General features: G+C 41.3%; 1 protein-coding gene across 2 annotated transcripts; it reads right to left on the bottom strand.

Moving 5' to 3' along the window:
• Window positions 1-6,078: 6,078 nt before the first annotated feature.
• Window positions 6,079-12,774, bottom strand: LOC139668073 (gastrula zinc finger protein XlCGF8.2DB-like). 2 transcript variants are annotated; one of them, XR_011696978.1, is made up of 3 exons: window positions 12,513-12,774; window positions 11,173-11,413; window positions 9,449-10,022 (listed from the first exon to the last, which is right to left on the bottom strand). XR_011696978.1 is itself a non-coding variant. In XM_071547549.1 (2 exons), exon 2 carries the CDS (start codon window positions 6,572-6,574, stop codon window positions 6,203-6,205), a length of 372 nt encoding a protein of 123 aa, XP_071403650.1. In that variant the 5' UTR covers window positions 6,575-7,315; window positions 12,513-12,774; the 3' UTR covers window positions 6,079-6,202. The 2 variants fall into 2 exon arrangements, 1 of the variants encoding a protein (XP_071403650.1); XM_071547549.1 differs by lacking the exons at window positions 9,449-10,022; window positions 11,173-11,413 and adding an exon at window positions 6,079-7,315.
• Window positions 12,775-13,518: the final 744 nt, after the last annotated feature.

Here is a 13,518-nt window from a genome sequence, read left to right as displayed (position 1 = left end):
TCAAAGGGGAGAGCAGACGAAGGAGGAGGCCCAGCAGGCACAGCAGCAATCTTCTGACTGGGACCCTGGTGGGAGAGGAAGAGCAAAGAGTGACCAAGTGAAAAAGGAACTCCACTACTACAACTACATTTGGAAACAGATTATGATTTGAAATTTAAGTTTTATAGCTTTTTCGTGATTGTAGAGAAATTTTTCATCGTAATATACACCATGGAGCTCCTCATGAAGGAGTTCGTGGAACCCATACAGTACGGGAAGAATGGGTACAATGTCTTTGATGCTGTCGTCCTGGTTGGGTCCTTCCTGCCCATGTTGTCCAGCACAGGAGTGTTTTATTCGGGACTGTTGCTGCGTGCGCCAGCTGAAAATAGTCTCCTTCTTCCCAGGCCTCCAGGTCCGGATGGAAACTCTGATCAACACCATGAAGAAAGTGAGCTGTATCGCGGGCCTAATGTCTGTGCTCATGTTCATCTCCGCCCCCGACACTGGAGATCCTGAGCGATGGGGAAGCCTACCCACTGAGCAAAAGACGTGATTTCAATGTTGCGTCTATGCTTTAGCTCTCATATAGCACAGGATCATTACGGCTATGTATAGACCTATTTTAGACCAAGCAGTAAATACATTATTACAATGAATAAACATCTGTAAATACCAAAAATATGCACCAGAGAAGTCCTGTAGACTAGCCTACAAGATAATTATCTGAGCACAAGAAGTAATTTCAACATTGCGTCTATGCGTAGCTCTCATATAGCCTAGGATCATTTTGTCTATGTATAAACTTTCACTTTTCAACCCCATTTAAACTTAATTTAGCCTAGACAGCTATGGGCCATTTAGACGTGTTTTAAACGTTTAATCAACGTAAAATTGCTCAGTGGGTAGGCTCCGCCCTCCTGACAGTTTTCAGCTTGGTGACCTTGGTGACCTTGGTGACCTTGGTGACCTTGGCCGGCCGGACAGAGACGCAGGAAGCCCTGGACGACCTGGGAATGGGCTGGAACCACATTTTCACCATAGCCGTTATCCAGGGCCGGATTAACCAATAACAGGGCCCCTGGGCACACATGTTCTTTTGGGCCCCCCTCCTCCACCCACACATCGTAACTCAAGATACTAGCCTGTTCACAATACAAATGTTAACCTTGTACAGGTTCAAAGTAATCTGAAACTCATTTTTAGCAATTACAAACTGCTATTCCTCTAGAACAGGCTCATTCAATTTGTGTTAACATTTGTCCAACAAGGCAAGCTTTAGTTTGAGGTGGTGGGGCTTCCCTTTGCTTACATTTGGATTACAGATTGTAGCTTTATTTTTTTTTGTATGATTTTATTTTCGTTTCTTTATAGACACAACACATGACATCTTATACAATACAGTTATCACACACAAAACAACCTAACATAAATACAAAACATCCAAACAAAACCCAACATTACTAGACTTACATCAGGACATACAAATCAACCTATTTGCTCAGTCCTACATATCTGCTATATTCCCAAATCATACCACCTATTCATTTTAACACCTCAGCTATCCAATACCTTTGCACATAGCCTCTTTTGCAAATTAACACATTATCTGTTCATTTTTATCACCTCTTTTATGAAATCCACCTGATTAATACTCTTTGTTTCTTCTATAACTTTCATCTCTTAATCTGCAAACCTAAATAAAAAAAAAGCAACCTCCTAAGCAGCATGAGTGCCTCTTAGCTACTGCCTTCATTATTCCATCCCATATAGCTTCAAATTGTGCTATTTTGTTATTTTCTATAGCTATTATCTTTTCTATATTTAAATAATAAAGCATTTCATTTTTCCAATGTTGTAGTGTTGGAGGTTTGGTAGATTTCCAATGTCAGTAAAAGTTTTTTAAATTTGTAGATTGTAGCTTTAAAGAGGCGAGGTGACAGGTGGTGGGAATGAAGGACCAAAAAAATTGTTAAATGTAGTAATTTATTGAAAAGGTTTGACTCTGTCTGTACCTAGGGACTCAGAATATTTTGGGGCCTCTGGTGGTCTCGGGCGCCGGGGCATGTGCTCTGCCCCGGGGCCCCAAAGAATCTGCTGAAGACGCAAGAAAGGAGAGAAAGATGTGACACGGTTCTGGGATCAGAAGAGGGAGGGAGAGGGTCTCACTGAAATAGAGAGAAAAGCTGCAAAGAAAATAAACAAGTATTGATAGTTGGATTTCTTGGTGACTTGTGTTCTGTTCAGCCAACTTCTCCATTTTGCACTGTCCTAAACAAATCTCACAGAATAATGTTTGCATGTACCTAAAGCTCTGGGGGAAATAATGTAATGTAATGAATGAATGAATGAATGAATGAAGCTTGAATCACATTTATAAAATTAGAAATTGATCATATCGCCCTCTGGTAGTTGTGCCCAAAACTCAGCAAGAAAGGATTTGATCTCTGTGGGGAATTTGATTAAAAAAAGTCATGGGCTATTACATGAGTTTATATTGCATAATAGTGGATGAATTGTGAGCCTGACTCCATTTCTATCTAAAAGAATTTTTGCTAATGTGGCAATTTAGCCCAAACGAAGCAAAGGGGGTGAATACTTATGCAAAACAGATGTCTCTGTTATTTGAATTTTATGCTTCAAAATAAATTTCTACACATTTGTTTTCACTTTGATGGAACGGATTGCTTTGCATAGAACTCGCACACAAAAAAAATCCTGAATAAATGAATTCTGAAAATAACTTCATAGCACAAAAATACTTTTGCAAGGCACTGCATAATGTATTTCAAACTTCAAAAGTCAAAACACCACTCTTGCGGTTTTATATACAAGATAGCCTATACAAGGTAGGCCTACAGGAGTGTTAACTTTCCAGGTGGACATTGGGGGTCCTTGAGGCAAATTTGGAAGGACAGCTGGATATGTGTACCAAATTTCATGTAAATCGGACAAACGATGTAGGAGTTATGGCCTTTCAAAGTTTGAAAATGTAATTATGGCGCCCCCATCAGGCCAATTGGGAAAATATTTTTTAAGCAGCATTTGCACATCCATATCTATCACTGACTATAATCTGACTATTGGCCTTTTCTAAAAAAAAATAAAAAATAAGACAAAATTCCAATTAAGCTGTTTACATGGGTTGCTTATATAAATATTCCATTCATATTCCCATTTGCATGCTGCGGGCCATAGTCCGATTAACGGGAGAATCACTGGAGACACGGACAGTTTAAATTATATCCGTTTCCCTCAAACTCCTGAGCATGGTGACAGTTTCAGCCTCACCCCAGAAATGTTGGGATTCTGTTTTTTTCTGGCATCAGCCATCTTTGTCCTCTGGAAACAAGTTCCAACCCTCTGGCAGGCAGAACGACTGTTGTCAAGCAGTTGGGACTGCAGCTTGTGTTGCATAATGCTGTGAATCCTCCAATAAGAGTGATAGTTTGATTAAGGTGTATACATGTCTAAAATGCCCTTCAATATGCATACTTTGCTTATATAGGGAGGAATTATGCATGCTGACTGGCTTAAGCAATGTGGATTTTAAATGTGGGTGATTCTTGACACCTTATTCTTGTTAATCCATATTTATTTAACCTTAAATGTATTCATAGTGGTAATTACAGTAGGATATGTGGGAATTTTTGGTAGGCTCTGATATTTTGCATCTGACATTACAAATTGTATAAGTGTGTCAACACAAGCAGTAAAAAAAATAGCAAATCCGACGATGTTTGCAGTCCAAGATACGAAGTAAGAAATTCTAAGTTATATTCACAACAATACAATCAACAACAAAAACACAAAAAAAGAGAAATATCTGCTGTAGTGTTGTTTATGGTTGATTTTTAAATTCATAAATACAAATGATTTTGGATGTGCAAACACAAAGAATGTTTTCAAACCGAAGCAAGAAAAGCCTGTTCTTTCAATCAGTCGTCATGATGGCAAAAACTAGGAATATAAGGCCCAGGTTGAAAATAACTGGAATGATCCTTTAATATCTACACGTGTGAGCAATTAATCCCAAACAGATGTATGACACTACATTCCATATTCCAACATGCCACAGAATTTCTTCCCTCTTCCGGATGCAGACGGGTCGGGGCCACGGTATCCACAGCTCATGACCTCTTCGGTGATTTCTTTCACTGTGCCTTCCGTGGCTGTCTCGATCTGACAAGTAGAACAGGAGATGGTCACATAATGGCATGTGCAAAGCTGTAGACATGACAATCAAAGTAGATGTAGTGAGACATTTTCTCCATTATAACACTGAACCTCTAGAGTAATGCTGGCCAATGACATATCAGTCCACTTCCCCCATTTCCACACCTCCTCCAATCCTTGGGGTGTTTTTTTTTGTTTATTCTTGTTTATTCTGTTTTTAAATGCAAAGAACCTCATGGTCCCGGAAAGTAACTCACTCATTCACAGACTCACAATTAGCGAGATGAGGACAGATAAGTGAGGGAGTTACTTTCCATCCCATCAAATAAAGTACAAACTGTATTTCAATCACATACACAGGAACATGCTAACTCCTCAAAAATTAATTTAGCAAATACTGATAGTCTGAAAACCCTGATCCTTAGTTTATAATCATTTTAGGATGGCATACCTGAAGTTGGACCTGTCAAGATCCAGCAGGGAATATTTGGGGCACTTCCCGGTTTGGTCCCCCTCAAAGAATTTCTGCTCCATGCCTGTAACCATTTCTTCAGCCACACAAGTTATTCAGTTAGCATGATACACATCACTGCCCACTCCATGTAAATACAGCCCTTTATTGATGACACTGTACACAACATTCGACAGTAGATACTACTACACAGTCTGATGTAGTAGGTACAGCAGGAACAGCAACAGAGGGAGGCTGTGATCAACATAATAGGGAAACCCCTGTCTTAAAGTCTCAGTCTAAAATTGCGACTCAAGTCTGACTCGAGTCCAAGTCGTGTGACTTGAGTGCCCACCTCTGGTCCTTTGTGGCTGCATCCTGCCTCATTTCAAACCTCTTGAAAGTTTGGGGTTGCCTGGGTCCAGACCTTTGAATCCAGACCTTTGAATCCGCCCACTCCACCGAGTTGACTGCTTCTGGTCTGGCATCGTGACATGAAATAGCGGTTTCTCTCAGTTGAAAAATCGACCGGTCCAATGAGGGGGACTAACGATTAGCCAATCAGTCAAGGGTTGTCAAGCTGTGCGCCGGGACCAAGGAGGAGTAATAACAACAATGGCGACCGCTATAGGCAAGATAGACGCTGCTATCGAGGCTGTTCTAAATCGATTAAAAGTACCAATTACTTTGAAATCCGAAATACTTTGTTTTTACTTCGCTCCGTCTTGTCAAAGATGCTCTATACTTTCTGAACCGTCTCTGGTGTTGTCATGGCTACGCATCAGTGTCGACTTAAAATGACGTTAGATTCAGGCGGATACGTCGGTCTCTAGTGATTGGTCAGGGAAAATCGAATCCCCCTCCCCCACGGAAATCGGTTAGAGTGGAGGCAATGTCAGACTGAAGATGGAAATGGAGTGGAACGAGTTGACAATTCTGTCTGATATCAGGCAAAGTTTGGGGATGATTTCAATGATTTCCCATGCCTTGTTTGCACCAAAAAGTGCATTGCTTCTGTGCTTTACAAGCTCTCCTATTAAACACTAGTGAAGAGCCCTTTAAGACACTAAATTTTTCACACAAGAGTTCTTGTTTGCAACAAATTTGTATCAGTCCCCTATTATCATTTGTCAAAAGCTAGTGCAAGTCCATGTGATTTGTAACCATTTATCAAGGTCTGCAGGCCATCCAGTGTATGTACCCATTGTATCCAATGTAGGTGGAATGAGTGAAATGAGTTTATTGGGCTGGGCCATTGGCAGTGCACCATACATTGCCCTGATGTTAAACATGTAATGTTTTTTTTGGTGACTTTGCTTTTGTTGGTCAAATCTTGGTCAGTACAGACATAACTAGCTAGTAATGCTATGTCACCACAGTAATGAAATGCAACGAAATGCAATTTGTTCAAGAAATAGCTGCAACACAATGCTCAATAAAACCTGATTTTATTGCACATAAAGAAACAGGATCTGATAGGTGAATGGTGGTTGACATTCCATAAAACAAAACTCTGATAAAGTTCAACAGAGTCTGCACTCCACATGAACCTACATTTAGTATCCAGTTCGTATGTGGGACTTCTTCGCCACGCGCTCACTTCCTTAAGTGACTAAGCATGTGTTTCTTCAGATGGGAACTCTGGTAGCATCCTTTGCCGCAGACGGCACACTTGTACGGCCTCTCGTCTGAGTGGATCTTCATATGATGCTTCAAGCCGTACTTCATAGGGAACTCTTTGCCGCAGATGTGGCACCGATGCGGCTTGTCCCCCGTGTGAGTAGCCAGGTGATATTTCAGACCCACGTTCTGCCGGAACCCCCTGCCGCAGAACGTGCAAAGGAACGGTTTTTCCCCGGTGTGGACCCGCATGTGCTTGTTCAGGTTTCCGTTCAGATGGAACCCTTTGCCGCAGATGCTGCAAAGGTACGGCTTCTCCCCGGTGTGAATCCTGAGGTGCTTTGTCATGTCGGCGTGGCTACCGAAATGTTTCCCGCAAAGCTCGCACGCCTTGGCTGCCACGTGGGTTTGCAGATGAAGCCTCAGAGTCTCTCCGGACTCGAAATGCTCGCCGCACAGACCGCAAAAATCGGTGTCCTTCGTGTGCTTCTGCACGTGGTTCTTTAAAGCAGTGATGTACGTGAAAGACTTTCCGCAAACTTTACACCCATGGGACGCGGCGTAACTCTTCTTGGGTTTCCTAACCTTAGCGCCGGAGCTTTGCCTTTTCGCGCTCTTTGCTTTCAAGGCCGACTGAGGGCTTTCGCTCCCTTCCCAATCATCACCACCACCAGCACCACCACCACCACCATCATCATCATCATCATCATCATCATCGGAACTGTTCCAGCCCTCGCTTTGAGCAGCGGAACCGTCAGTTGAAAGTGGCTGGAAGTCACCGCTTGCTTCTGTTACTTCAAAGTTTTCCCCGCCCTGTTGTTCTGTCCTCTGTTCCAGTTGAGGTGCTGGGCAGAGAGTCTTCTTTGGGGTTTACAGCACTCTGGGTCGGAGAATGATGCGCAGACTGCATTTGGCCTTGATCGCACTCACTTTTGATACCTGTCGGGGTGAAGATGAATTTCAAAATATCATCTCCACCCTGATTTGCCCAGAGTTCATTCCCAATCGGCTGCGGCTCGAGGCTGTCGTAGTCCAGACTAAGGCTCCACTCTTGCTCTTGCTGCTGCTTGGCGGGAGGTTGCTGGTGGCCTGGTGAGAAGAATAAACAGAAAAATTAGCTGGAAACAAAATGAAAAACACTGCTACTAATTTTAAGGAAAAATCCGCCCTTGGATACTCTTAGATATCGTCGATCTGTGACGTCCAATACATTCCAGGAGTTGTTTAGTGATGAAGTGATGAAAACCCCTCGCACTGTAGATCCCCAAAGTGGGAGAACCAAATGCCTTCAGATAGGCTGAATGGAGTTAATGTGGAACAACTTTTCAGTAGGTGGATTGGGTACACTTGGCTTTTTAATGAATAGTCTTTCACACACACATTTATTTTTTTCACCCACCAAGATTTTGCCTGATCGTTCTACAAGCATCCAGGCACCTGATAATATTTGCTATAACAAGATTCTCCCACTTTGACTTTTTGCACATTATTCTTGTACTAAAAAAGTAGTTTAAAATACTTTCATTTGGGATTCCTGGTGTAAGTACTCTCTTCTATCAGAATGTAGTGACAATTAAAGAAACATATGTAAAAATATAAAATTAATTTAAGAGAAAAGTCTAGATTTTTTTCAAACTTCATCTTTGAGTTATAGTGAGAAATTTTGAACACATTTTTTCTTTTCAAAATTGCTCTCATTTTACCTTTCTTGCTAAGAAGCCTTACACCAGGTCCCTCCATTACATCTTAATGGGATTTTAGGGTGTAGTTTGGAGTTGGAATAGCTGTGTCACTTATGTATAGCAGCTGATTCCGGCTCCTGCGGTTTCAAAGAAATAAACTATCATTCTTCCATATGCAAAAGTGCAGGGGACGCACTCTTCAGAAGTTTTTTTTTTTTTCACTGACTTCCATAGTGAAATTAGAGAAGATAAAGTACACTGTTAGTTCACCCTCTGTACTGTTTTATAACAATGTGACAACTGAAACCGAAAGCTGAAAAAGTAGTTTCCTGTTACACCAGACACATCCGATATACTGTGAATCAATAAAGTACCCCTTTTACATATATTAAAACACACTCATGTTACTTGTTTTATCTTACTGAATGCTGAACAGCCCTGAAGCCAAGTTTTTAAAATGATTTCCCAGCTTTCTTGTAGAAGTCCAAACCCAAACCTTAAACTACCGTTAAAAAAAGTTCTTCAGCAATGATGCTCACTGAAAAAACGAAAGCAAATGATGAGTGGAACGATGGCCAAGGTGTGAAAACCCCGTACAAATAAATCAAGACCCAACTAATTTATGTAGAGTTCAATTCATTCTTTATTTTGTTGAAAACAAGGATGAGGGCACAGGGAATGGGGGCTGAAGAAACATGCTCTGAAACCAGAATACAGTGAAGATCACAGGGAGGGATAGTGAACGTTTTTCTATGATTCTAGTTCTGCATGCATATTGTCAATTCCACTACCGCTGCATTCTTTGCCGCACACTAAACCTTACTAGGTTCCCTCCTAGTTTATCCAGATTCTCCCAATCAGGGATGGAATTAGGGTCTGCTTATCTCACGATATGATTTGATACGCGACATGGGGTCACGATTCAATACAACCAAGATATAATGAAATAAATAAGTTGCAAATCTTTCTAGCAATGGCATTGGCTTGCTAGAATGTAAACAACAATTAAAAAATGTCATTATAAAGTGCAAATAATATAATTTGGATGGAGAGCTTGTGAAATTGTGATGGGCAAGCCGTCTCATTTGTGATTACTACAGCAGAATAACATGGAGCTAATATTGCGATTCCTTTTTCTGCCCCACGATACATATTATCGTCTTTTATTGTTTTTGTATTCCGATACACTGGATTTGGATATATCGTCCCATCCCACTCCTAATGTACTCATTTGGCATTTGTCTGCGTGAACAGTCTGTTCCATGCGAGTGTTCATAAGCCTTTTCAATGTACCACTCTGAAGTGTTTGCCCCAGATGCAATGCAAGTGAATGGCTTCTCTTTTATGAATCCTAAGTGTCTTTTCAATTTTAAATCCACGAATGCTTTGTGTAAAACTCTTAACTCTCTCTCTCTCTAGTGAGATTTTTCATAACAGCTTTCATTTTCACATCTTCATTTTTTTCAAGTTTGTTTACCAGGCAACAAAATTAAATGCGCCCCCCCCCCCCCCCCGCCCCCCCCCCCATTATTTACCCTCATTCTTTTTCAAGCCATGTGTCAATCGATCCAAGATAAAAACAAGCCTGGCACTGAGACAATATCTTCCCTTTGGTTCTCCACCTACCAAAACTTTGAAAAAAAAAGCCTCTTTTTAACTTTATAAGTAGCCTAAGTGAAACCTGAAACTTTCTACAGACTCTAAAAGCGCTAAACACCACCCAGGTTTGCATCTTTTTTTCTGCATGCCAATAATTAAAGAATTCTTATTTTAGGGTGGAAAAAAACATTCCACCTACTTCACAAAGAGCAGCACACATTTTCGCCATACATGTCCACAATTTGACAACTTTTCACTTTTAGCATGTTTAAACACTCTCCGTCTTTGGTCACGGCCACGAAACAGAGAGCCTCTTCTCGCTCTACCATAAATATCTGGTGCAAATGTGAGAAGAGATTTTGGTGAATTGCACATCTTCATTTTGTCGGTCCCGAGTTCCTCTTGTTCCTCTTGAACCCGTGTTGGCTCTAGCTCCTCCTGGCCCAGGTGGGGGCGCTGTTCCTCCACATGAGGAACCTCCTCTCCACAGCCAAAGACAAAAGGATGCTGGGAGTCTGGAGGGAGTGACACAGAGAAAGTATGCTTGATGGAAATGGTAAAACAATCCCCCCTTTTTCAGACTAATCTGTGATCTTTAGTTCACTCCAGGAGTTATTTTGTCATGAAGTCTCTTATATAGGGAAATTAAAACTAGATCCTATGCCATAAGTATTGTGTTCACCATATGCGTGTACGCAAACAGATGTTGAGTACAGCACCACCCTCCTGGTTATAAGTTGAACTGGTTGAGCAATGAATTTACACAAAGCCGCTTCTGATAGAATATGCACTTTGTTGTTTTTGTTCTTGTCTTCCCTTCCCCTTTCTGCATGTTTTTACTTGTCCTTTTAGTGTGTGTGTGTGTGTGTGTGTGTGTGTGTGTGTGCAGGTTCAGGAGGGTGGATACAGGTGGGTGTAGGTAGGCGGTTGTAGGTGTGGGGTGTCCCCTTTGTTTTGTGGTTCGGGTGCCAGAGTTCGGCGCAGTTGTACAAAGACGATCAGTGTGTAACTGCTGATTCTGATAATGAGAACTAAAGTGTTAAAACAGTTGCATGATAAATTATAAAGTCAAATCTACCACTAGCACCTTATCTAAGCTGAAGCTTCACATAACTAGATAATGTTTAGACAAATATAGTACCCAATTGAACAGGAAATGTAACTCTGTGGAAACTGGAAACTACTCTAACAGGTTTGAAGTCAGATTTCTGAGATTAAAGTCGGAATTCGGAGTTTAATTTCCCCAAGGGGATTAATAAAGTGATGTCTTATCTTCTCTTTAAAGTCAGAATTCTGACTTTAAACTCAGAACTCAAATACATTTTTCATCCCTAATCCTCTTCCATAGTGAGATGGCTGCAAATAAGAGCAACATGATAAGAGATTTGTCTGAGTTTCTGGCTGTCAGCGTCTCATTCAATCTATCAGCCCCAACTCGGAATTCAGGATTCCTACACATTTCCATTTCAAAATCCCATCCTTTTTTCCCCCCAAAACTTAATTTCTTGACTGGATTTGAAGATCGTGATTGGTATTCAATATGATACACGCTGATAGCGGCTGGACAATATGGCTATCAGTGAGTCTAGGCCACATCTATAGCTGAAAAGTCTGCCGTAAAGTCTTTTGCTATGCAGCGGAGAGAGACTCACACGACTTACACACCTTATGAGCAGCGAGGAGGGAGGAGGGCCGCTGGCTGATCCTGGTCCCCGGCTGTCTGATTCACCACACGGATTCACCGGACGCACGCTGGTATCCCGGGGCATCGCCGTGAGCCGTAGTGCGTCCATCGGGGGGGGGGGGGGGGGGGGGGATTAGAAGCAAAAACAGCTTCCAGGTAAAAACTGCTCACTCCCTTGGATGCCTCCTCTCACTGATGGCCAGGAACTGTCAGAGTCCAGTACTATGAATATTTTATTAAATGTATTCTTAAAGAGGAACTAAACCCAAATCTGCCTAAAAACGTAAAGTAAAAAGCATGCTACTGAAATTGCCATCTCCTATTGGCTGATCTTTGATCTCTTCAGTAGCATGCTTTTTCCCCATTAGATGTCAGGCTTTACACAAATTTGGGTTTGGGTTTTTAAAGGAATAGTTCACCCCAAAATCAAAAATTCAGTCCTTAAGCTATTGTTAGTTACTCAGTCATTATTATTCAGTCATTACAAAATTCTGTCATTATACAGTCCCTATATCCTCTACTGGGCAGGACCATGACAATGTTATAGGCTTAGCTCATTAATTCATTCATTTTCTCTACACACTTAACCCTAACGCACTGTAAAGGCCGAAACGTCATGTCATATGTTACCAGCTGTGTAGCCTGCTTTTGCCAATAAGCAAGGCAACATTATTGCCAGATTTTTAAATGGAGTTGATGGCTTGATGTACTCCATGCAAGAGAGAGCAGAGGCGAGACTAAAATGAAACAGCAACTGTGTAAAAGCATACATCCAGGCAGTGAAGGCAACCCAGAAGAAGGTAGCAAATTCAAATCAGTGCTGTTGATTCCCTTCATGCAGACATTATTTACAGGCTAACTAGCTAAAATATACTGTAATTCAGTGGTTCTCAACGTGGGGTCCGGGGACCACCAGGGATCCTTGAGGGCATTCCTGGGGGTCCCCAGCAAATTGATAAATTGTTACACTTCATTATTTTGTCATTTTAGAATGACTGTTTTGATCATAGTTTCACTGTTATCTCTCTACCTACAATACAGATAGTCATGGAATTCTGGACAACATCAAATCTAACAATAAAAAGATTCTCAGATTTGGGTCCGAGAGACAAAATCTCATCAAATGGGGGTCCGTGGCCCTAATGTGGACTAAATTAGGGGTCCTTGATATGAAAAAGGTTGAGAATCACTGCTGTAATGAATCTAGTAGCCTAGGTGTACGTGTAGGTCTTGTAGGTGTGTATTTGAGTCAAAAAGTCACACGTTTTCAAGATAAACTAAAAAAAAAAAAACAGCCTTGAAACGTAAAAATATCACCAACCTGTTCTGTGTAATTTGATTTCGGGTTTGAGAACAGCGTCCAGTAGTTTTCGCTGCCGTTCAATCTCCTGTTTGGACCGACAGGCTTCCTCCTCGTACTCTGCTATGGTCCTCTGAACAACACCAAATATCTCCTCCGCAGCCGCATTCAGCCGCTGGCTCACAAGTGCTCTCATCAGCTGCATTTTGGCCATTTTCATATAAACAGACAAAGTTATTTACTGATTTGTTAACTAACGACGACGCCTCACACCATCTATCTACACTACAACAGCCATCTTTGGTAGGTTCTTCTTCTTCTCCTTCTTGTGTTTTTGGCGACTTACTTCCCTACTAGAGCATTACCGCCACCAACTGTTACAAAATAATAGTGTCCTTCAATTCTACTTTGCTTTGAAGCCATGTTTGTTGTAAGAATTTGAAATGGTATTCCCAGAATTGTGCGCGAGGAAAAAAGGTTTTGAAGTCTGCGTTCTTAACTGCTGTACGTTCCATGTCTTTGGAACGTCTTCGTTTTTCAAAGTAAAAGCTCCTCAAAATGTATGCAAAATATCACCAATGAAATGCCTTTTGCTTGCCATATCGGGATAGCCAGAGAAATTATGTCTACTAATTTGTAAAGGTCTGTTTAACCCATAGCAGCCAGTGGCACAACTGGCTAAAGACTATAGCGGAGGAGCTGTTGGTGTCAAGTCAACCAGAATAAGCCACCACAGAAATGCCCTGTGCTTTGTCATACACAAAACCTATATAGACCAGACAAGTTGGAAGGATGTCTGCTGTCTTGAAGTGTTTTTCAGGGTTAGACTGGGACAAAAAAAAAATCGGTTATGTTATCATATATTAATGATTCAAGCACTCTTGTCATATAAAGAACCCCAATAGTCCTCTGTAGCAGATTCCAACATAAGTGAACTTTATTGTCTACATTCAGAAAATTGAATTGTTCACACCCTGGACTGCTTTCTCATTAACATGTTGTCTGTATGAGAAATGTGATCTGACTG

This window comes from Centroberyx affinis, unplaced genomic scaffold (assembly GCF_046629955.1).
Source record: "Centroberyx affinis isolate AG114_WGS23_722 - 3 ecotype Tasmania unplaced genomic scaffold, CSIRO-AGI_Caff_v1 ptg006006l_1, whole genome shotgun sequence".
Taxonomy (NCBI): Eukaryota; Metazoa; Chordata; class Actinopteri; order Beryciformes; family Berycidae; genus Centroberyx; species Centroberyx affinis.
This window is presented reverse-complemented; position numbering and strand designations above follow the sequence as displayed.